We start from the raw sequence: 26,738 nt of genomic DNA on the forward strand, positions 1-26,738 counted from the left end.
GTATTCAGACCCTTTGCAGTGACACTCATATTTAACTCACATACTGTCCATTTCTTCTGATCCTCCTTGAGATGGTTCTGCTCCTTCATTGGAGTCCAGCTGTGTTTAATTAAACTGATTGGACTTGATTAGGAAAGGCACACACCTGTCTATATAAGACCTTACAGCTCACAGTGCATGTCAGAGCAAATGAGAATCATGGGGTCGAAGGAACTGCCCAAGGAGCTCAGAGACAGAATTGTGGCAAGGCACAGATCTGGCCAAGGTTACAAAAGAATTTCTGCAGCACTCAAGGTTCCTAAGAGCCCAGTGGCCTCCATAATCCTCAAATGGAAAAAGTTTGGGACGACCAGAACTCTTCCTAGACCTGGCCGTCCAGCCAAACTGAGCAATCGTGGGAGAAGAGCCTTGGTGAGAGAAGTAAAGAAGAACCCAAAGATCACTGTGGCTGAGCTCCAGAGATGCAGTAGGGAGATGGGAGAAAGTTCCACAAAGTCAACTATCACTGCAGCCCTCCACCAGTCGGGGCATTATGGCAGAGTGGCCCGACGGAAGCCTCTCCTCAGTGCAAGACACATGAAAGCTGGCATAGAGTTTGCCAAAAAACACATGAAGGACTCCCAGACTATGAGAAATAAGATTCTCTGGTCTGATGAGACCAAGATTGAACTTTTTGGCGTTAATTCTAAGCGGTATGTGTGGAGAAAACCAGGCACTGCTCATCACCTGCCCAACACAATCCCTACAGTGAAACATGGTGGTGGGAGCATCATGTTGTGGGGGTGTTTTTCAGCTGCAGGGACAGGACGACTGGTTGCAATTGAAGGAAAGATGAATGTGGCCAAGTACAGAGATATCCTGGAAGAAAACCTCTTCCAGAGTGCTCAGGACCTCAGACTGGGCCGAAGGTTCACCTTTCAACAGGACAATGACCCTAAGCACACAGCTAAAATAACAAAGGAGTGGCTTCGGAACAACTCTGTGACCGTTCTTGACTGGCCCAGCCAGAGCCCTGACCTAAACCCAATTGAGCATCTCTGGAGAGACCTGAAAATGGCTGTCCACCAACGTTCACCATCCAACCTGACAGAACTGGAGAGGATCTGCAAGGAAGAATGGCAGAGGATCCCCAAATCCAGGTGTGAAAAACTTGTTGCATCATTCCCAAGAAGACTCATGGCTGTACTAGCTCAAAAGGGTGCTTCTACTCAATACTGAGCACAGGGTCTGAATACTTATGACCATGTGATATTTCAGTTTTTCTTTTTTAATAAATTTGCAAAAATTTCTACATTTCTGGTTTTTTCTGTCAAGATGGGGTGCTGAGTGTACATTAATGAGAAATAAAATGAACTTTTTTGATTTTGGCAAATGGCTGCAATGACACAAAGAGTGAACAATTTAAAGGGGTCTGAATACTTTCCGTACCCACTGTAAGTTTATCAGCAAAACGTCAGCAAAAACATTTTCTGATCTCGTCGCTCCTTTGTCACCTTCGTCATCATCGTTCCCTCCCTTAACTTAACTGTTAACCTTCCCTTCCCTTTCAATATATGAAGTGTTCATATATTGCACTGGTTGTGTACGCTAAGCTGCTATGTGCCTTATGCTATTTGTACTTGTTTATGTTTTTACTTTATCTTCTCTTACTTTATTTTGCCTGCCCTTGTAATTTCTACATTGCACTATTTAGTGTTTAGTGTTTATCTGTGTGCACCAAGGGTCTGAGAGTAACGCAGTGGCATGTGGCAAAATTGACAACAAAGCAGACTTTGACTTCTCTTCTGTTTCCATACATTCTATATGTACTTTCTATACTCTACTGCTCTATTCTTCATCATCTTTCATTAGGGTTTCTCTCCATCTTTTCCAGTCCTGCTCACTTTTTGTTTTGGATCGACTTGAATACTAGTTGGTAGTAACATACATGCTGTCGTCATCGTCTTTTCGCATATTTACTTTATATTTCTACTTGGTCTATATTTTTATTTTAAAAAATTCTGTGCTAGTTTCACTACTTCTGCAGAGCCACAGGCCTTAATCCGAACTGCACACACACAAAACCGACACATACACACACACGATTTCTGTCAAGGTCTAAATAACATTTTGACCCATTCTTTCTCTTTGCAGTGAGTGTGTTTATCACTGTCCTGTACACAGTAGTAGTAGTTATATATAACCCTGTATTATCTCCAGGTCTATCTTGAGGCGGTGACAGTACTATGAACAACCATACTCCTGAGAGGCCCTGATGGCATCACATTGCCTCAAAGTAAATAGTAAATATAATAGTTGTTCTCAATCTCTCTAACATTGCTTCTTTCTTTCATTCACCTCTTCCCTCATTTCTTCCCTCAGTGCTTTGTTTAGTCTCCTTCCTTTTTCTTGTCCTCTTATTGCCTAATTTCTTTGTGTAGTTCTTTAATTCTCAGCGTATCATATGGTTGCCCCCATCGTCCTATTTACGCAAACTTCCTTTCTTATATCTTCTGTATTTAGTTCATTCCTTTTTAATGGTTTCTCTCTTCCTTACTTTCACCTCCAAGCCTTTGTCTGGATCAAAAAAGCGAAGACGAGAGAGCAGTCAGCCGTTGTTTTTGTTTCATTGTGGCGTGAATAAAATCAATTAGGAGGAAAGAAGCAAGCATAACTAAGAATGATGACAGTGTTTTGTGATTCTACTTCTCTCAAATCTTTTTTCTTCACTGCTCTGGCTCTATTCTTTAGCTTTATGTTTCTCTCTCTTACTTCTGTCTATTGCCTTCTACTCTTTAATATTTTATTACCCTCATCTGTCTCCATTTCTTCTTCAGTGTTTTTACAGCTCTATTTGTCTGTTTATTTCACCCTTCATCTTTCATTCTTGCGCTTTCTTTCCCATTATCTCAACAATATGCTTCTCCTGACATCTGTAAAAACAGGGCTTCACCTATGTACCAGCTGTGTGAAGGTCCTGCAGATTTATCACCCTGGGTTAGTACACGGCTTCCTCTGGAATTAACTGGTACATAAATGAGTCCAGCAAAGACTCCTGCATGTTATTGTAGTTCTTATGAGATAAGGCTTGTGAATCTGGTGCTCCACTTAGAAGGAATGGTAATTTCTTTTGTGAAAATGTGTGTCAAATGCAGACCAGCATAGAACAAAGGAACGTCTGAGATGTGAGTCAATAGGGTTGCATTTACTACTTGTAATTAGGGGAAAATTACTTTATGCATCCAGTTTTGCCCCTGGCTGTGCATGTTTGCGTTGAGGATTTGAGCTGTTTTAGCAACATTTTCTTTAATTGTTCATAGTCCACATGGCATTGGCTCAAATTAAAATTTTATAAGTAATCGGTTTTCTGTTAAAGTGACAGAATATAACAAAATGTTGAGATTGATTGGTAATATTTTATTAGCTAAGAATTTATTCAACTCATTAATTCACTTAATCATTTTAGTTAATTTTTAATTAAGTCACCAGAGGGAAATGCATAGAATGAGACTAGACTGAGCTCAGTTAAACCTGGTTCTGTTTCCAAACAGTGATGAGGAATGGCATTTTCTATTTGTGCTCAATAGTATTGACTCTCTGGAAGGAGATGCCTTGGTCTGTGTGAGTACAGATATAGCTCTTAAATATATGTCTTCAACATCATGTTGTGGAACATTTGCTGGCAGACCTATATGTGTTATTTACATCTATGTATGTATATTGTATTGCAGAGTATGTGTAACACCTCTTACCTCCACCAGATGTGGCGTGGGGTTGAAGCCACACAGGTTACACACTTCACTGTGACATTGCGTACAAGTGTTGTAGTTGGGTGTTTCGGAGCTGCCGATGTTCAGCTCTGTTTTGCAAAGAGGACAGTTCACTTTCGGTTCCACGGGCTGTGGAGCAGGCACAGGGGCTGCCTCAGGCTCCTGCTTCTGTGGCACTTTCTGCAGATGAGCAGGTGTTTGGTGCTGCTGTTGTCCTTGCAGTTGTGGTTGCTGTCCTTGTGGTCCTTTTTGATGATGTGCAGGTGACTGCTGTTGCATCATTCCTTGTTGATGGGGCATAGTCTGCTGCTGTTGCTTCTGGATGGGTGCATGCAGTCCAGCCATTTGGGAACTTCCCACTTGGCTCGGCACATGAGGACCTCCCATCTGGCTCGGTGGATAAGGGCCTCCCATTTGGGTTGGTGCATGAGTTCCACCCATTTGAGTAGGAGCATGAGGACCCCCCATCCCAAATGGTTTGGTGCCAGTGGCTCCTTGTTGCTGCCTATTGTCGGGAGTTGCATTGCTGAACACCACTTTGCTTCGTGCAGGGCTTGGCTGGGTGGAGGTGGTGGGTAGAGGGTCAACATTGATCAGGGTACTAGCCTGATTAAGGAGTGATGCTCCAAAGCCGAACAGTTTGGTCAAGCCGTCCTGGGCAGAAGGAGGTGCCTGACTCTGAGGTCTGTGTGCTGGGGAGGAGCCAGCACTTCTGGTTTGGTCTTGGTGTCGTGCCATTGGCTGGTGCATTGGAGAACCACGTCCCAAATCAGGCTGGGAAGGTGCCTTTGTCATGCCAGGGAGGGGTACAGCGCCAGGGTGAGGAATTCGTGGACCTTGGCTTGCGCCTCCTGTGGGACCAGCTCCTGGAGCTCCGGGACCTCTCTGGGAGTATGAGTCTGACCTCATGCCCTGCTGAGAGAGCCCTGTTTGAGTCTGGGGGCCGCTAGGGCCTTGGTGCCTTTGTATCCCTGGGGAGGTGTGAGGCTGACTCTGGGGCCCAGGCTGGGACAGAGGGTATGTCTGGGATTGAGACTGGGGATACTGCTGGGACTGAGAGTAGGGCTGACTCTGGCCGTAGGGCTGAGACTGAGGATGCTGCTGGGTGGGCTGACTCTGGCCATAAGGCTGAGACTGAGGCTGCTGCTGGGTGGGCTGACTCTGTGCCAAAGGTTTGGGCTGTGCTGCTGCGGTTGGCTGTGTTGGCTGAGGTGTGGGCTGCTGAGGCTGGACAATGGGTTTGGCTTGGTGGGACGGAGAGTGAATCTGCTGTTGGCTCTTAGAGCGAGGTGTGGTCATATCAATGCCAAGGGCTCTCTGCATCTGACAGTTTAGACACAACCACTCCTGGACCTGCAAATGGAAAACAGACAGGTTTGATGTTATTAACTTCACAAAATCCACTGTTGCCCTGGGATAAATTTTTGTAATTTGACTTCTTTACAATATGACATATACATCCTGAATCAGTTTGTCCCAGCGGCTGAAGTTTTTGTATTTAATGATGCTGTTATGAGGATGAAGAGAAAACAACAGTTTCAAGTTTGTTTTTGTAAGATATGGTAAGAAAATGCCACCATGGAAAAAAAAAATAGCATCAGAAAAAAGAATAAATAGAGAAAGAACAAAAATGTATGTATTTCTGTAAACAGAATATTATAAAACATTACTATGATTAATTGATTACTTTAACTATCACTGCTGACTCAGGCAGGACACAGTAGTTTCTCTTATCATCCAGACCACATGAACTTTGTGTTTATGAATTCAGCTTCAAAGCTGCAGAGGATGGAGAGAATGCATATGGATGGCTGAACATACAGTAGATTATGGTGCATCCTTCTTGTTGTGGAGAACGAAGTGCAGAGAGAATACTTGTAATCAACCAGAAATAGAGAGAGACAGAGGTAAATCAACCACAAATTGACTGCAGCGCTGAGTGATTGCTGAGCTGAAACCGCAGCCTGAGTGAAAAGCATTAGATCTCCCACCGACATACATAACATACATACATCAATGCGGGTAGGCAGGTATGCGCACGTACACAGAAATCAAGTGCAGACACAAGCCAGACCCAAACAGATATAACAAGTGACACACACAGTCAAATGAAACGAATACGACACACCCTTCATCATCTAAAAATAAAAATTAAACATCACCCCTCCTCCTCCTCTTCTCCTGTCTTCCTCCTTCTTTCTCTTCTTTCTCCAGATGAGAGCTGATACTCTCTTGTGTCCGGACCTTTACTGGCTCTCTAATTTCTCCCGACTGCAAAAAGCACACAGGGTCTGTCTGAGCTGTGCCAACCTGCTCTTGTCCCATCTGTCCTACTGTAGCTTTGCATCCACCACTGCGACCCAGCTGCCAGAAATAGGGCTATTTTAGCTCGTCTGCAACTAAAGCAATGCTAGTAAATCTCCGCATGTTTCAAGCACTTCTCCAATCCCATTTCCTTCCCACAATGCAATGCGCAAGTGTACTGTATCACCCTGCCCACTAATCACTAAACACCCCCCCCCCCCCCCCCCATGATTTTTTTTTTTTTTTTTTTGCAAGATGCTACAAGACAAGGTGGGTCCTTAAATCTGAAGGGAAGATGTGATTTGCACAAGTAGACGAAACTCAGAAGCTATAGCGACTGTTATAACGTCACATCCTCCTTAAAATATTTTCTGTAGAGCTGCTGTTCCTCACCTCCATGCTTCTCTTCTCCATTTCTCCTCTTTTTTAGCTTACACTTTCCCAGTTTTATTGCTTACAAAATTTAACAACCTGTTTTTTTCTGTTCTCTCTGCAATCAGGTATGAAAACAACAGCTAATGTGGAGGGAGATTTTAAAGTATAATTTCGCCATTCAGGCTCCTCCCACATTGTGCTGGCATAACTACATCTGATCAAGATGGTGAGAGGGAGGTGAAGAGAGGTAAATAACCAGCACAGGAAAAACTTAAAAGAATGTAGGACAGAGTGAGAGATGGCGGGATGGGAAGGAGAACGGCTGAGAGTAAGCAAACAGTGGAGAGAAAGGAGTCAGCAGTTTTTTAATCCAAGCATCTCTCTCTCTGATGTGAAGCTTGATGAACAGCACAACATAACCGAATATCCACTTCTGCTTTTGCTAACCAGTGAGGAAGATATATGTTTGTGTGAACATTAAAGAATCTCATCTAATGCTACCTAGCCATGCCTATAGGCTTATGTACAGCAATAGAGTACAGTGGTCCCCTCATGTTATAGCCTATTTGCTAATGTATGCTCCATATGTCTCCCAGACAGTCTGCATGTGGAGTGTTGGCCAGCTAAGGCAATTTTCAAGCCTGTGGAAGATATTTCAAAAATAAATTATTGCAAACGCCTTTTGTAAAACAACACGGCCACTGCACACTATAGAAGGGGGAAATGTAACGGAGAGGGAAACCAGTACATCATTTTCACTAAGCAAAAAAAGAGGTCAGCACTGTAGCAAATGTGAGAAAATGTCTGCCTGTTGTTGTATAAGTGTATTTCATGCTTTATAACTTCTTACGTATTCTCACAGAACCATAGTTTATAGCTTAAATGTAAGAAGAGACCAGTGAATCGAACCATTAAAATCTTAACTGAAAATAAATTACAATTTTTTCTGTTCCTATATACAGTATAATGTTTTACCACATTTGAAACTTATAAGTAACTACATTACTTTTCAGGATTGCTGACTGCTGAAAAAAGCTTTGGGCAAACTGTGTTGCTGGCTGCTCAACAGCGGAAACATCTTTTGAAGTGCCTGACAGTTTGAATAACTATGAACTGTAGTGAGGGGGTTTTCAGGGCTTTTATTTTGAGAAAATGCTATAAAAGGGCTTTTATTTTGAAAGGCCAGAGTGCTGCAGGAGACACATGGGACCTTATATTAGAATCTGATTAGAATTAGATTAGATTAGTCCAGATTAGAATCTGGACTTTATTTTGAATATTCGTTATACTTTACAAAAATGTAATATCTTCCTATAAATAACTTCATATAGATACATGATTCATACATATACAAAATCACTGTATGTGTGTATCGTTTTGTGTATTTGTGTTTTTGTGTGTGAATGTATGTGTGTGTCTGTATGTGTGCAGGGGTGTGTCCAGGGTTGTGTGCGATTGTGTGTTTATGTGAGTATATTTGTGAATGTATTAGAATATGTGTTTCTGTTTGTGTTTGTGTGTCTGAGTACATCTGAATGTGTGTGTCTGTATGTGTGTGTATCTTTTACTGTATTCAAGAGGCTGAACTCTGTCAGTTCTGTGTCTTTATCATATTGACACGGTAAGACACACACACACACACATATACACACCCACACACGCACACACACTGAAGAACCTTCAATTAGATTCATTTCCCCAGACCAACAAGAACTAAACAGTTGGACAGATGTTGAAACATGGATACACAAATGCATTTGATGATGAAATCAAGATATTGCAGCAGGTAAAACAAATCTAGTTACATTACACTACAAAAGAGCCTAAATATTTGTTTGTTTGTTTTATAGCCAGTTAATGAAGCAGTGATATGGAGAATATGGACTCAAAGATGCATGTTTCAAACTTCATGGTGTTAAAAAAATACAACTACCACCTCCTCCAATGACTGCTGTAATAAGAAGACTTGTAAATAAGAAATACTACAATACATATTGTGAGTAATTTGTTGTGCAGCTACACTAAACCAGAAGATGTTTCATTATTAAAATATCAGATTAACAACATCAATTACTAATCAAAACACATGCTGTGCAATCTTTGGTTAAACACTGCTGATTACTTGTACTGGGCTTCCTTGATCCTCAATACAATCAAAAGAAGTGGACAGGACTCTTCATCCTAGTGGGTTGAATAAGTCTGAGTTTTGTCCACAGTCTCCTAAATGCAGCAGAAGAGCGACCAAACACAGAAATCAAATTTCAAAGGTTTAAACTGCCAATTGCTTGAATGCTCACTACACTTTAACAGCTGGCTTTACAGATTAGCCGAGCGGACAGAAAAACAATTAAATGGATTAAACTGTACAACACCTTCAATATCTGTCAGAATTGTTATATGATACCTAACCAACATCATGCAGCTCTAATTCTGAGTGCAAGAGATGAGTGGAAGTTTCATGGAGCAGAGTTCACACTGATGATAATCTAATTTGTCATTAATTAGCCTGGAGACACAAAAAGAGGAGAGATAAAACTGCAGAGAAACCCAGGGACAGAGGGACTCTATGGTTTATCCCCTGCTTGTCTCATTATCATCTCCATATCCCTGTTGCTTCTGCTCCTATTTTAGGAAAAGGGCGCAAATATCAGGAAATAGGTGAAGTCATTTTCTGTTATGGTTCATTATTTACAGGTGGATAATCCCTGACAAGTATTATTTATACTATCATCTTTACACTGTCTCACACACAAACACCCACCGCCTCCCCGCAAACCCCACACAAGCTACTGCTCCGTCCACAGGAGAGAGAAAAAATGGAAGTCGGCCACTTTGGGCCTCGATGACGGGCTGAGATATTTCGTCTGGCTGTCACTCTCAAAGTGTGACATGGATACAAATCCAGTCACACTCAAAACACACAGATACACACACATACAATACACAAATACATCGTGACCAGATGCCAACATAAAATTTTCACATCACAGATGTCGAAACGCTGCATGTTTTGAGCAGGTGTTAATGCATAGAGAAAACTCAGAACTGTTTGTAACAACATCAGCAGACAGTTCGCTCAACACACAAAACAACTTCAAACTACATCCCATTGTTCCCATTATATCTATTTATATCATTATTATATTATATATATATATTTATATATTATATCATTATATATTCCCATTCATTTCAAATTCATCTGTATTTAGAAAATATGCTTTTCAGTATCACTTCACCGTTATGCTATGCACACATTATGGTTTATGGTTCATAGTATACCAGCTATTGCAATTTTCTTAGTGTACATTATGTCACGGTAGATCCATTGTAGAAAAACAAGTGAAATGTGGGTATTGGTGCCTTTATTACCTGAAAACAAGCTTGAATTACTTTGCCATGAACTGTACTTTTCTCAGAGTGGCTGGAAATGTCACATGTAATGTAAACTAAATGAAGTCGACCACAAACATTCAAAGCTGTTGGTGGTTTGCAGCTGCGGTCTGGGCTGAGCTGCTCACTTTCATGGAACAGACTACAGAAAATTACATATATATATGTGTGTGTGCCTGCAAAATCCATATACTCCTCCACATCGGGGCATATGCTCTGCACAGCCTTTAATAGACCTGTCTATCAACACGGTCTGCAGCATTTCAGGGCAGAAGTGTAGAAGGGAATAATGTGGGGAGGGAAGGAGGGAGAGAAGGAGGGAGGGAGGGAGACAAACATACAACAGTGGGACGTTTGTAGAAATGCAGGGTGGGCATGAAGGAAAGATCAATGTAGAGAACAGGTACTTCTCAGGTTCAGGTGTGTTTATTTATGAAATCATTTTGTGTAGCAGGTTACAAAATCATTTTTAGAAGAAATTAAAATAAACAAACAATTTTGCTACAGGAAATGGAAAAAACAAAAAATTAAAGAAACTATGAATTTATGTGTAATTATGTTTATTAATGTAGCCTGTATTATAGATCCAAGACACCCAGATTCACCCACACAGACGAGTTCACTATTTTTTGGCAGTCTAGACTTCTTTGTTTTAAAGTTATTGTAAATGTGTAATTGGGATTTTTTAATACATGAGTGGTTTGGACATGAGTTTAAATAATGTGGTTAGGCTGATAAAGCCTGTTCAGCTTAATTGATTTAACCTGACATTGTGTTTATGGCAACCAGATGTACTTTTGGAAGATAGTGTTTAGCTTATTACTGTATGTGTTGTTTCCAGATAATGTGACTTATCTGATGCCACGTTCAGTCGACATGGAAGCTATTATTGGAGTACCTCATTGCTTTTACAAATTTTGAAGAGTTATGTTGTCACCTCTGTATGTATGTCGACTCACCACAGTAGCTTACTGAAGATGACGTCACAGTTCTTAATCCAACCAACAGAGCTCTGATTGGTTAATTATTTCTTCATCTGGCACAAATTAGATATCAACAAAAACAGAGACATTCAAACCAATCAGAGGTCTTTTAGCTCAGACTCTCCATTTTGGGATTTCAGATTTAACAGCACCTTTGTGACCCTTATAATGAAACTAATATTAGTTACTCCTAATGGTCACTCATAATGAACACACAAGCATGTTCATTGTATGTTTCCCAATTATCTTGATTTTCAGTCAATCGGTAGAATGAGTTCTTAATGCAAAGTGACTCCAGAGGGTGAACGGTTTGTCTGGCCACTCGCAGTCAAGGCAGCAGACTAATGTACTGATTGATATTCTACGCACAGAGAGGACGTTCCAGGAAGTATTCCCATGATGAAGAACAGATTCTACACACACACACACACACACACACACACACACACACACACACACACACACATGCACTAATGTGTGACATAATGCCTTCTCCAGCCCGTAATCGTAAACCATAAACTAAAAAGTCCTTCCAAAAGAACAAAATTGAGAAATGTCCTTTTCTTCAAAATGTCCTCTTTCAAGGTCTAAACCGGGTCCTCAGAAAGACAGAAGCACAACGCAGAGACAAACACACACATTTATTGTAGCTTTGTGTTCACTCAAGCATCAAATGAATTTCACATAAACTTAACCCAATTAAAGAGGCTTTTTGGATGTCAGAAACAACAGAACTACAAGGCAAACTGGAGAAGGAGTGACCACAATAACACTTTTGAATTGTTGCTACTAGAACAAAAATATCATTTATACGACCTTGAATCGTTTTACACGGTCTTATGTAAAGATTGCATTAAAACTAAAGCTGCCTCCCTGCATTGACAAAATGATTGATGACATCCAAATTGAAGCAGGGTTTAAAGGGAGTCGAGGTCTTTCTTTGACAGAATTGGAACACTTTGACTGATTGGATTCTAAAGATTAATGATAATGAATACATGACTAAATTAATAAACTGATACATAGCATTTTGAAAACGACTAAGGAAAATAACTAAGATATCACCACTGTTCATTTAATTGTGCTGAAAATCAGGATCTTGTTAAACTGGGTTTTGTATTTGTGTTTGAATTACATTCATAGTCGATTTGGGAGACAGGGTGGCAAATTTGTCAACAGCAAGAAACTGAACAAAATCTTCCTTAAGTTCCTTTCACTTTGTCCCCATTTCTGTGAAGTTCATACACAGGAAACAATGAAACAACACAAGAACCTTAGACACTACAGCTCATTTCATTATACCCATGTTATAGATAAGTTCAGATCCTTATCTTTAAGTGTTTCCATACGGCCTTCTAAACTAAATGAGCAAAAAACAAGAAGTTCTTGATTTTCAATGTAATCCAACAATAGGTCTGGAAAACTGCCCACCGGAACAAATAGGGGACAAAGCTTGAAATGCAACATCTGAAGACAAAGAGAAAGACTCCTCGTTTATTCGAGACCTAATAGCACTGCAGCTGACACTTCATTCGCTTCTTTGTCCTGATGAATGGACTACTCTATCTTAGCCTGATTACTATCAGCAAGCTCCTGGCCAAGAGAAAATCAGAAACACACACACCTCTTACTTTTAAAGCTGTGCACCACACACACACATACACACACACACACACACACACACACACATATTCCCACATGCTCTATTAGATCTATCGATGCATGTACACACACTTCCTCACATGGAGTTCACAAAGAGACTACAATCATTCTGGATCAGGTTCAAAGTGCTGAGGCAGATTTTAATTAAGAAACATATATTATAGCAAGATACTGGTCAATACAATTGAATTGGGATTATTCAGAGAAGACTATGGAGGTGTGTGTGTGTGTGTGTGTGTGTGTAAAGATGACAGGCAATGGGCACAGGGATGTGTTTATGTTATCAACAGAACAGAGTATGGACTGAGATGGTATGATAAGAAAGGGATTTATGAAATTGGAACAGATATTGGAGTGTGTGTGTGTGTGTGGGGGTGTGTGTGTGTGTACGTGCACCTGGTATTACTCAGATTGGGAATTGAAACCTACTTACATACTGCAGGGACTCAGCCTTCCTTCATGTAAGGTGTAAGGTTAGTGTAAGGTTTGGGTTTGGTTAAGGTTAGGGCGAGGTTTAGGGTTAAGCAATTTGTGGTTATGGTTAACATTCGTGCAAGTCTCCAGGAAATGAATGTAGGTCAATGTAAAGTCCCCACGAGGAATGAAAACACGTGCGTGTGTGTGTGGGTGTGTGTGTGTGTGTGTGTGTGCAACCTTTGATTAAAAGCCTGGGTCTAAGCCTATGCTGTAAGATCAATAGCAGATTTGAGTCAGTCTGAAAAACAATACGATGAGATGGAATGGATAGATGGAAGAAAGTAAAAACTCATTAGGATGCATTAGCAAAATGGAAATGCAAATGGACAGATTGAGCAAAGGAAGATATTGAATAGCAGGAGGCGGAGGGTTAAAAGGAAATGAAAAAAAACACAAAAAGAGAAGAAAAAATACAAAGTGAGAAAGAGAGTTGTCAAAAGCAACACGAGTACAGATGGAAGGACGAAAGAAAAAGCAATAAAGGATTATGAGACGTCAATGCATTTTTAATGAGATGATAAAGAAAGCTGTGTTTCCTGTTTGTGAACAGTACCTGTCTGTCATATGCATGTCCTCTTTTATTCTACAGGCTCGAGACATCAATGCTCAGGAGAGGCTGCTGAGAAAAGTCTGGTCTTTCTGGCTGCTATGTAATTAAGACATAACTGGTTTAGTGGTGATTTCAAATCATCTGATCGTCTTCTTCAGTGCATACAGATTGCTACGTTTTCAAACTAACATTTGATAAAACATAAAATATATACCATGTATAAATATATTATTATTGTTATTCAAAAAAAATGTACCTCCTCTGTTATATTATATAGCCTGAGATGGGTTAACAGTTCTTTAATGGGAGATAAGTCTTTGAAAGAAGAACCAGTCCAAATAATAACCCCACTATCCATGTCAAATTATTATTGTATGCATTTGTCTAATATAGAAGAAATTTAAAAAACTGGACAGAGATCAAGTGTCCATGATGCTTCGGTACCATTATGAAAATAATTCAATCTGTGTGGCCTACATATTTATTGTCTTATAGAGATGTTGTCCCAATCACTTTCTGTTGGCTCTATATTTTAAATTAAAGGAGCCACAACATGAGCATTAGCTGCCCACAGTGGCAGTGGTTAAAGCACTGAAGCTTCCACAGTTGTGCCCTCTTCAATGAAATGCAAAAGTCCCAGGGAAAACTAGAGTGAACCTCCACTTGCCAATTATTCATTAAAGAGCTGAATAAGTTCAAAACTGATACTAGGGTTGTCTGTCTATTAGAGAGTCTGTGTGGAGGCTTGTCAACGTGTTAAATATTTGGGGACAGGAGAGACTGTCTATTGGTCATTTATTCAAACTCAGTACTACTGAGGTTTATTTGGAGTGTCACTACAGTATTTAGTGCCGTGAAAAATTAGGACGTGAAGTCCTAGTTTGTGAACGGGTGTATCACTTTTAATGGATCACGCCTTTCAGTTCCCAAATGTTTCAGCTTTCCAGAACTCGTCGTACCTTAACCCTCACGTACTGTTCAGGTTGTCTTCATCCACCAAGGGTCATTTTTGACTCTTAATTTGGCCATAACTTTCACTGTATTTCACCAAATGGAATGATTTTCGGTGACAAACCTTAATTTGACACACATTTTGGAAGTATGATTTAGAAATTTTCCATAGGTCAATAATACACTGTGGGCAAAGTTTAGAACAGTGCACAAGGGTTAACTACAGAGGGTAGCAGATCTGAAAATGGGTTATGAATATTTGTCGGTTAGTTGTTGCACAGAGGAACATCCCCAACATCCAGTCAGGAAAAAAGATGCAGGCTAAAACCCTAAGAGCAGAGATTTTCAGGCTGATGACACTAAGATCATTGCAAGATGGGAAAAAGAGGAACAAGGGCTAGGAAGCACCGTAAGGTATATGTGTGTTTTGAAATGTGCTTCAAAAACAATCACAGCACAGGTCTGAGCTGGGTGGCCATGATTTCCACAGGCCACTTATGGTAACTAATTCCTGTACTACTTATAGGAAACTAATTAGCAAGTAATAGATAGTATGTGATAGTAATATATCATGTGTACCAACTAGGTAGTAGGGAAACACAATAATAACAAAAACACTATAAACTTAAAAAACATATTTTAGCTGTTACTCTATGGTCAAATCCAAATGGAAAGGTAAAAAGACTAATTTCACTGCTTCTTCTGAAAACACGGGAACTATATTTTACTGAACTTCAATTAAGTTTTCTTCATTTTATGCTCTAATAAATACTTTGGCTGGGCCTGTGTGTTACTGTGTGTCAAAGCTCAGTGTAAAATGACGCTGTTCAGAACAGTCTCTACATGAGTCAGTAGAGGGTCAGCCATGCATATCCCCCCAATGTCAGACAAAGTCATTTTTAGGTGCCCTGAAGGTAAAGAAATTAAATGTGAAAAGTTAGACACGCTTCGGGTTTTCAGACTTTTCTCAGAGGGGAAGCGTGTCCATTTAAAAGTTTGATTAACTGATTTAGTATTTAAATTTTCTGCTCTGATTAGATTCCTTTGATGGTTTGAGCACCCCATAAGATAGACATCAAATCAAGGACATTGCACCAAAGGGTATCTGTATTATTCAAAAAAGGGGGCTGGTAGGACATCTATCCACCCAGGAAGCCAGCCAGACAGCCAGACAGTGCAGACCTGTTTACAGAAGGATGAGAGTGTCAATGAGTCGTATCAACACCACCTCAAACAGTCTTATCACGCAGAGACAGCACCCAGCCAGGATTTTAAAAGCCTCCAATGGCCTTCAGGCACTGCACTCCCTCCTTCCCTTTACTTGTCCTTTTACAGTATGTCTGAAAGGTTCCTCCCCTTTGATGTGAACATATATAATCGGAGTGGCCATCAGCAGCACGAGTTTGAGTCTGTTTTTCAGGGGAAGGACAATCATAGAGTAAGTGTGAGGCCATGCACAGATTTGTGTGTAAAGGATCAGTGACACAGAACAGAGCGGGGGTTTCTGGAGGTTGCAGCTGTGTACTTATCTCAGCTGATAGGCAGCTGACTGACTGACTGACTGACTGACTGACAGCAAGAAACTCAGAAGAAAAACAACAGCGATATTTTCAGCAATGCCCCAAAATGACATATGTTCAGGTTCAAGTGACAAAAGCACTCTGACTGTTGTAGAAAGCACATCCACAAAATATTATTTTATCCTCAGCAACTTCTCAGCCTTGCACACAAAATATACATAAGGTGCAAAATTATCTTTGCTGTTCTAACAGCAGCAGAAAGGAGCTAAGAATCAGTTTTATAGCTGTAATGTAAATAATGTAAAAATCACTTCTAAAATGGGTTTACTCAATGTAGCAAACAAAGCCACTGTCCCATTTTTCTCCTGCTGTGTCTCAAACAATATCTAATACAGTAACTCCGAATGCATTGAGCAAACTCTATTATATTAGCACAAAATCAGATCACTTCAGGTGAAATTAAATGGTTGCACCTATCTCATCTTTGTATTTCATTTTGCTCAGGTAGCTTCTCTCAGAGCAGGTTGTGTCTGCAGGAATCTGTGAGTGCCAGCTAAAGTCATTAAACATTTAAAGGAAATCATTATAAATTCCTCCGTTGAACTCCAGGGTTTGCAGCGGCCCTAAGGCCGTGCAGATGCGCATCCATGCATGTGCACGTGTGCTAGTGTGTCACCGTGAGGGCACGTGCCAGCAGTATGTGAGCTGGCTACTATATGCATGTATGTGGTTGCTTACATGTTAATTTGTGTGTGTGTGTGTGTGTGTGTGTGTCAAGGTGTGTGCTGCTTGCCTAGGGCTTCTCTCTCTCTTGCTCTCTCTCGCCTGACTGGAGCCTCTCTGATGCTCTCTTCTCATAGTTTAATGCATATGGAGGAGGATCCTCATCCCCCAGTGTTCTCCCATTCTTCCTCACCCCATCCTTCCTTACATCCCCAGAATAGACTTCATCCTCACCATACACAAAGAAAGATAAGTTCAATTCCTCCAACATTTCTCTTGCACGCCTCAGCGGGCAAGTTAGAACAGCATAAAGAGAGAGAAAAAGAGAGATAAGGTTAGAGGAAAAAAAGGGCAGGAAGATAGGAAGTAGGAAAAAAGTGAGTCGGGGTGATAAGGTGATCTAATAAGGACATAAATTAGTCCTAAGGTGAGAAGACGAGGTACAACAGAAGGGAGAAAAGACAGCAGAGGAAGTTCATCATTCATCCCTGTGTGCATGTGACGCAATCAACAATTTCATCAACAAAAAACTGCAAATAGTCTTAATCAGACAGACAGACGTAGTGTGAAAAAAACAAACACACAAACAAACAATACTGAGTTACAGAACCAAATTTGCACGGTAATGTTTGCAGTGGGAAGCCAGTGAGGGATCAACAGCTGAAAGAAGTGGTGACACCATGTCCAACAACCTGTGTTGTTTTGAAACATGACAGTGACTGTTCCCTAACCTTACCCATATGTTTCCTACTGTAACCATGACGTCTAAAGCCCTCCAACCTTAAAAAATATGATTTTTAACTAAACCTTACTTGTTTTTTCTCTGAAGCCTAATCAAATCTTCATAACATGGTCTTGTCACATTAGAAAATTAATTTCATTTTCAACATGATTGGCCATCAGGTAAAAAACATGCTTATGTGTCTTTGAGGACCAAATATATGTTTATTAAAAGATAAACTTATTATATTGTTATTTCAACCAAAATCCTGTCTTCTTTAAAAATATATACCTTATGGAATATTTAAAACCTTCATTCTGTGACAGAATTTGGTAGGATTTGACACGCTACAAATACAATTAACAAACAGTCAAATAACAATTTAAATGTATAAATGTAAAACTAAAAACTTTCATAATAAAGAATAATGCCATCAGGTTTTATGTCCTTGCTCTATTTCTGTCTCTTCCCTTGTTGACACTAAAAAACACAAAACGTGCTATTTGGCATCTACATCTCTATCAAACACCTGATGCTATCACAAACATCTATTTCAACTTGACAGAACACAGTAATAAACTAATCAAGTGTATTTCAGCGCAGATTTATCATAGATTTACCAGATTTAAAAAAGATTTACCAGATTTACCAACTTCGCAAACAATAAAATTAGATGAAACATCGAAATATAAAATTACATATTACTAAAAACCACTACTAATAAAAAGGACTAAAGTGAGAAATTGCTATCAGCCGTTGTTTTGTTGCGATTTTGTTGTGTCTGCAGCTTTTAGCGTATTCCTGGAAGTAGGAACAGAAAACAATAATTTCCAGGAAATCATCTGCATTTACCTCCAAGACTTTAACTAACCGATGAGACAGGAGTAAACAGTACAGTTAAGAGTGACCTCGGTGTAGACAGAATAATAAGAGATGAAAGTCAGAGGCTAAAGGAACTGCATATTATGTGCATCAGTTAGCTTTTGAGTGGTTTTTCTTTTTTCATTCCTGATGTTGTGTTACGGTACGTGCATGTTTGTTTCTGTTTGCGTGTACAGTACAATTCCCCAGGTGGGTCTGATCATGCTGTTGCCATCACAGTCACTCCCAGCAGATTTCTCCACCTTGATGTTCCAACACGCCCACAGAGCTTCACCCATGGAAACATGCAGCACCGCCCATCATGCCAGCAATGACACACTCCAGCATATATCACAAATACAATGAGCTTCAACACAGGTGACCTGGTTTCCATGGTAACAGTCGTGTATGTCGGTAAAGGCGTGAAAACTATTTAGGGCCAGGGCCAAGATAAGTACAGGGAATAAAGGTTTCAGGAAAGAATGACAGGAAGATATATATATGCGTAAATGGGATAGCAGAAAAAGGTGGGAGCACAGAGCGAGGCTGAGGAGGACGAAGGGGAAATAAATGAATGACAAATTTCTTGGGGGACGCTCATAGTCAGAAAGAGACTTGGAAAAATGAAATTGTTCTACAAAATTATGTAAAGAATGTAAGAATATTTAACATCAGACCATCCTCTACAGCAGACATTTGTGAGTCTGAGTAACAGATACAACAGAACAGCCTTTTGAGTCGACCTGCGGGTAGATCATGAAATTGTGTATATTTACTATTATAAAGGTGCATATGTCTGTGTTGAAGAGCGCTTTGCCACAAGGAGGAATTTGTTCCTGAAAGAAACCAAAAGTAGTCATACATATCAGAAAATTTAAATGAAGGAAAAAGAAATAAACTGGTGATGTATTATCAGTGAAGTCCCATTTTTCTTTTATTCACTTATTGATTTTGTCGATTTGTTATAAGCCCTGGCTGTGATGCACTGTTGTTACTGAATTGATCAAGGAGCACATACAAAGACTGACAGAATAAAAGAAAATAGCAGCATCTGACTGCTTACTACTCAGACTCTGTACAGTACAGTACTTCTCTAATGTAAAAGTCATGGTGGAAACAGTCAGTGGGCTGGGTGGTCAAGTTCAGGGCAAAAGAACCCTTCTCTGTGTTGACAGCTACTTACAACACTTCAAGTACTTAACACAGAGTGTGAAACAACAGACCTTAATAAAAAAAACTGTTTAAGGAGCTGAAAGTCTCATATGGCCTTTTCAAGATGGAAACCAGGAGATGAATTGCTTTTGGTGTGATGCCAAAACTGCATGTTCTTGCTGAGATAGTAATTAACCAAATGACTCCTTTTTAAGTAACTAACCAAATTAATCTTCTTCTGTGCTGTTTTCTGTTAGTGCAGAACAAAGACATATTGGTTGTGGTTGCAGTGAGGAAGAAACCTCAGGGGAAATCTGGTTAGTACTCCTAAGTACTAAGACCCATATCTCAGGCAAATGTGACTCCATACAAGCAGGCTAGTCTATACACATTCTGTCATGGGCTGATACCAGGTCTGTATGTTAGTGTGTGTCACTATCTAGATATGGGAATTTACATGGACAGAGTTCTCTACGCAGCTAAATTTGCTCATATTAGAGTGTTAGTATATATATATATATATATATATATACAGTATATATATATGTTTATATATGTTTGTGCTGCTCCATTGGGGCTTTCAAATAGGATTTCTGGTGCTTGGAGGAGGTTTATGCTGATGTTGGGGCTTTTGAAACACTGCTCACTCACACATGGCCATGTAGGACAGATTGCCCCGTCAACCACAGAGAAGGGGGGACACTGAAGATGTTGAAAGGGAAATGTGCAAAGTAGTCAGCAAAGAAAGAGGTGGATAAAAGATTAAGAGTAAAAGAGTAAAAACCAAGGTAGAGCAAGAAATGTGGACCTAAAATGTCAACAATGAGAGGATGGGAGGAGGAAAGTGTTTGCTTTGCAGGAGGCAATATTTCCAACACTGCTCAGAAAATGCCACACTCACATGTCAGTAAAGTTGAAAGGTACTGTTGGTGTTATTTTGACTCTTAATGTGAAGCTTAATTGCATGCCAAGATGCAGGTGATTGCTTTAAGTTCTCACTGGCAGTGGCATCTCAAAAAATATTTTACATAAATTATTTGTGACTGGATTTTTGGTCTTCTGTACAACTTTACTAGTGTTTCTGAAAGTCAATTAGGGTTAGTGTTATTTGTCGGAAACTCTCAGACAGTTTAAATTGTGTGAAAGAGTTTGCCAGTAGCAGTATGTTGTGCTATGTTTTTGAACTGTAATACATTTGGCTTAATTTCAGCTGAGGGAGCTATTATAGAGTTATTGAGTGAGGATTTCCTTAGGAGCCATTAAGTTAGTAGCTTTTATTATGTAGAAAATTCAGTTAAAATAAAATGAGCAGTGTTTCATTTGTGTTGTAGCTCAAAGGGAAATTATCTTGAAGTTAGGGTTAAGTTAGGGAAAGACTGGGGGTTTTTTAAATATTGAAAACACCAGAATTTCCTTCCCAGGGGACGAATAAAGAGTTATCTAATCTGATCTGTGTTATATTAATGTAATGAAGCACAGTCTTTAATATAAAGATACATTTGTTCTGAAATATCACATACCGCAGACCTTTGGGCAACAGTTCACAGTCAAATAGGAACACCCGGAGACAATGGAGCACTGATGAGCTGACAGCTACTACTGGTGTATAGATGTATGTGTCTAGGTGTCATCTGAATTATAATCATCATTATACATCTGCAGTGACGAAAACATATCCTCTCATTTAGGTCCTTTTGGTCGCGTCTCTCATTACAGACAAATCTGTCACTGTTTTTGGTGGTTATGAGCGAACAGGTCCATTCCTCTAAGTGGAAACTGTCATTAGGGTGATAAATATAATATGTCATTAGCACAAAATGTAAGAGGTAATTATGAGTAACTGTCATTTCGGTAACCTGTGTCATTAGTGTTATTATTATTATCACCAGAGCTGTTATTAAGAACACCACTCTCCCTACTGAGAAGGGTGCAAATGCTCATGACGTTGTGGGTTTGTGTTTGTCACATGGCTTAAATGAAATTTTATTAACTCACCATGTAATACTGAATTAAGCACAGTCAGTAAATCATCGTTGAAATACAAGAAATTACTTTCAGACTATTATTAAAATTTGTTACAAGTATAACCTTGATAAAAACCTTTTTAATAGACTGATCTTGACATCATCAAACACAACACAAATATGCATCTATGGCTTCTAAAAAGTCGCACTACAAAAAATGGATTCCTCATCAAGGGATGATGATCTTGTGCAGATTTTACAAAATAAAAGAATAAAAAAATTTAATTTGGGTGCACCCAGTACATGTTTCTGTTTTAGAAGGACAGTAACAGAAAATGCACTATTTATCTCAGATAAATGGCAATAAACTGTAATGTTATGTTTTACATTAGTGATTATTTTATACTATTTATGATATTAAACATTGTAAGGTAATGCCGGTAGATGACTAGCTGGCAAAGGGTTTCATGTAGTCACTGTTGTTAGCTGAAACAAAGTTAATAAGATGGTCCGCCAGGTTGAGTGTTTTTAAAGTGACATTCCAACAAGCTGCATTGTGACTGGCCAGAGGTGTTCCTGTCGTCGACGACTAGTATAGTAAAAATGACTTGGGGGCGAAAAAAACAAATGCTGCGAATTTCCGTCAGTCTGTTGACAAGTTATTGGTTTGAAAAATATTACTGACGTGCAAAATAATCACTCAGGAAATTCACCTCTAGTGTGCAAAGGCCTTAAAAGCCGATTTAGTAGCAGCTTCTGGAGCTTTAAACCACATCTAGATTTAATCTAAGCACCTGATCAGGCATTAATAAAGCTTACTTATCTTATCTTATCTGATATACAATGTCAGTCCATATAAACCTGAGACAATTCTTTTCACAGATGATGACAATGAGATGTGGTTGGTAGCTAATAAATGGTCCTTAAGTTTGTATTATTTCACACATTTTTGGTTTGTTCTGACTGCACTAGATTGTATAAGTTCATATGTCATATTCTCAATGAGCTACTTTTTTAAAAACCTGAATAAATTGATAAACATAATTTTGCTGAAACCACTCAAATCCCTCCCATTATACAATGTTTTTAATTCTAAAACCACAACCTGACACTTGTATTGTTTGATAATTGTTTATATTAAAGCTTTTCTCCCATTGCAATATGCATCTTTAAAAAAAGCACAACGTTTTGTTGTTATTATGATGGTATACAACTAAAACTAGACCCTTTACAGATTTGAATCATATATTTCTTTTATCTGTACGATCAGAATTGATGGAGTTATTTAAGTTTGTTTCGGCGTTATAAGTAGAAGATGCGTCAAAACGCGTCGGCGCGTTCGTCGACCCCAGAGGGTTTTAAATTCTCTGAGTGTGTATAAGGCATCAGCAAAGAATGTAATGGTAATGATAACATTGCCTTTTGCAGTAATGTATGTGTGTACATGTGTGGCTGTTTATTGTTTATCGTGAGGACAAGGGGCTGGGAAATGGGTTAGGGTTACGCTTTATGTCCTGCAGAGAGCTGCAAAAATGTGTGTGTGTGTGAGTGTGTGTGTGTGTGTGTGTGTGTGACAGAGTGGGTGGGAGACCTACAACTGTGAGGTTTAATTGTCCGTGATGAAACTAAAAAGTGAAATGGGCTGGAAGGTTCTCCACATCAAACATCATCAGGGATGATAACCTACTGATATTTTCAGTCATACCATCATAAATCTGTTTATATCCATGTACCTGTCTACAACCTCTGGCTTTTGTCTTAAGCTTGTTTGATCACTGTCTCCTTACCTCTCTTGTTCCTGTCTTCTTCTACTCACTCAAATCAGTGGCAAAGGAAAGTGTGTGAGACTGAAGGACAGAAGTGTACATAATCAAAGGTGTTAACTTGACAGAACTGCCATCCACTGTTGAAATGTTACTGATTTGCCTCTGAAATTTATTACTGTAACATTATTAATCTACAAATATGTGCAGCAATGATTTTGCAAGCTCCTCTGCAGTGGCACACCAGTGCTCACAAGACAAATGACTATATTTGTTTAAACACCTAAAACCACCTGCGTTCACCTTGTTACAAAACGTCTGCAACAGAAGTTGCTACAGATGGTGTTCAAAAAAGAATAATTTTCATAATGGATTTTGGAGGATAGAGTGGAAAACACATTTTCTCCACAGCAATCGATAGTCTGTCAATGTTATACTACATTAACTGGCTATAATAATGGAGAAATATGTTATTTCTGTTTCATTTCCTACGACTGACATTAGTTTTTCCGTGCACACAAGGAGCATAAAAAGGGCCTAAGTGAAAGTAAAACTGAGCACTAGACTTCACTGTAAAATGAAAGGCATTGGGCGGAGCTGACAGGATCATTTTTTTACAGTCTGACAATTACGATGTATTTTAATTCACATGGGATACATGTTAGTAATTAGAGTGACTTGCCAGCAATTACATACAGTCTAAACGTGAGCTTGAATTTATTTAATCACATTTACACCTATATCCTTGCTTACTGTTTGCTTGTTAATATATCAAACTGTCCAAAAATGACAACACATCATCTCACCAGGTCATAGTCTTGGTCGTTGGTGAAAAGTAGGAGTAGTTTTATAAATGAATCATAATCCTCAGAGATAGAAGGGTTAGGGTTGTTTTGAATCCCTTTTTTTCACTATTGTGGTGTTTTTGTGGTGCTTGAATAACACTTTCAAACTTATAATACACATTTTACAGATTATTAACAACGTCTACATCATATCTTCAGCTGACTGCACAAGAAGCAGGTCTGCATGGATGGAGGGATGGTGGGAAGGTGGAGGTGCACTAGATAGCTGGATAGGTTTATTACCTCGATTTTTTTTTTCACGCTTCTCTGTCCCTGCAGTAACAGTTTTTTGTTCATGTGAAACTTTAAAATGCTCAGAGGTTTGACACTGAGACTTGAATGGTTGTTAATTCGCAGTTGTAGAAAAAAGTGTATGTGTGCAACTGAATACAACACATAGTGTGTGTGCAGAGCATGTGACAGGCAGGTGCTTAGATTTGAGAGGAGGGAACAGAGAAGCACGATCTGCAGATTGCTCTGGAAACTAATTAATCAACCTCATACACACACATACTATACACACACACACACACACACACAGATTTCCATTAGCAGCCCTATGTGCACGCTGAGTCTAAAATTAGTATGCAGTCTGTTGAACAACAAACAGGCTACAGGGAGGAAAACGTGCCGCCAATAGACTTACATTACAAATGGCTTAAAGACAAGTCGGCCAAGACCAAGTTGGCTACAAGAAATATCATTATAGTATCTCAATAATATAATACTCAGCACTTATACTTAAATTAATTAATTTGCCATAAACCTCTACTGCTGTGCTGTAAAAACGCAACAGTACTTTGCTGTGGTTTAACTAACTAACTAACTATACGTGGCAATAGGAAATGTAGATTTTGTGTCACCTTTTTGGAATTTTTCATTAGTTTTTATTCTTTTATATGTGATTAATGAGGAATTGAATACTTTTCAGTGGAGGTAAACAGTAGAAGGTTGAATGCTTGATTGAACTGAATTATGATCATTTCATAGAACTGAAGTCTCTAGTTCCTCTGGGAGACTCACTCAAGGCACTTTGGATAAAAGGCTCCACAAAACTGCATGCACAATGCTCCTCTCTAATGGATTATGAAATCACTTTTATCAGCATATTCACATGGAGGTTCACACTACAGCATGTTGCTCTGTAGGTACATTTGCAGGAAAAAAGACAAATGTTTGATCGATGCATCACTTTGTACAACGACAGCTTACTAATGTATTTTCCATCCCTGAGACTGTGAATGGTTGAATCTCAGTTGACATAAAATCATGTGATTTAGGTGAGAGCAATCAATACATTAAAAATGGAAAAATAGTGTAGAATGTGTTAAAGCATCAAAGCTTAGCGTCAAAGGTAAAGTGGAGATGATTCAATAAATTGTTTCCACAAGACATTTGGGACTAAATAGCTAACGTCTCTTTTTCCACTGTGTAAGCTACAGCTTAGAGTCTTCAGCTAAAAAATATCACATTAAGTTATACAGCTTAATATCACATGTCGTATTTGATATAGACCAAAAGGTGTCCATAACACTGAATATTAAAAACTATAAAGTACCAAAAGTGGCCAGATTTATAATCTTGCTTATGTACACGGGTTTAACAGTTCCTGACTTGCATCAGTCTTTCCAGTTTTAGTACCAATAACAGGAGTAGTAGTATTGAAACCAATATATTGGACCAAAAATAAGATAACTGTTCTTCAGACTTTTTCATTACCGTGATAACACTGAAATTAGTATAAGCAATACAATACAAGTCTCACAGAAAAGCAATTTTCTTTTCTTGGCATGAGAATATAAGGTCAGTAGTGTGAAAACCCTTTTGAACAAACCACAGCAACAAGTTCTATGACAACACTAAAAATGAGCTTTCTGCCTTGTGTAGAAGAATAAATAGAAACAAAAGACCTAGGGTGTACTCAAGCTAAGTGAACTATACCATGCCCAAGCATGTTTGACCTCGAAGACCAATTCATTCCAGTAATGTGATCACTCTGCTCTGCTCTTCAGTTCAATTCAATTCAATAAACTTGTCTATCCCCCAGTGTATAAAAGAGTTCCTAGAAATTTTCTTTCCGTGTTACACTAAAGGAACTGCCTGACTGAAGCAACTGAAAACGATAAAGATGGTTTGAACGATCTTTGCAAATGATGTTTGCCTTCTTTTTCAGTGCATAACTACATGTCTGAGAGTTGAGTTATGCAATTTTAATTGTACACTTGACGGTTTGGCCTGTGAGGAAACTGTACCAGGACACAAATACAGATTCGATGAGAGAGCAATATAACGCTGTTAGAATGTTCTGTCGGGCATTAAAAATTTTGCTGGACCTTTTCTGGATCTCTTCCACATGTTATGTGAAGGACAAGTGGTGGTTGATCTCAGTGCCTACGTTTCAACCTGTTCCACCAGCTGTCCCTGCAGCCTAAGTGGTGTTAACTGTCCTGCAACCCCTGGAAGCTCAGCTTCTTGGTCTTACTTGTATTCAGTTCCAGGGAACTCTACTGAAAAGACAAAAGACAAGACCATAGTATCTATGTACTCCCTGTGTATGGACGATAACGTTCATCTGTCGTACAGACTACCATGGCCATATCATCAGCTTATTTAAAAAGTGCATTATTGTTGCAGATAATTTCATTACTGCACATGGAGTAAAGGTTAGGGGACAAAACATAACCTTGTGGGACCCCTGTATTTAACAGTTTTGCTGGAATTACTACTATTGATTCTAACATTGTG

General features: G+C 39.3%; 1 protein-coding gene across 1 annotated transcript in view; it reads right to left on the minus strand.

Moving 5' to 3' along the window:
- Window positions 1–26,738, minus strand: part of bsna (bassoon presynaptic cytomatrix protein a) — an 83,157-nt gene that overhangs the window by 50,631 nt on the left and 5,788 nt on the right. The window contains exon 2 of the mRNA XM_026332799.1: window positions 3,732–5,102. Within this exon, the coding sequence (XP_026188584.1) occupies window positions 3,732–5,102 (1,371 nt within the window). The remainder of the gene's footprint in view (window positions 1–3,731; window positions 5,103–26,738) is intronic.

The sequence above is a fragment of the Mastacembelus armatus genome, chromosome 7, assembly GCF_900324485.2.
Source record: "Mastacembelus armatus chromosome 7, fMasArm1.2, whole genome shotgun sequence".
NCBI classification, from domain to species: domain Eukaryota; kingdom Metazoa; phylum Chordata; class Actinopteri; order Synbranchiformes; family Mastacembelidae; genus Mastacembelus; species Mastacembelus armatus.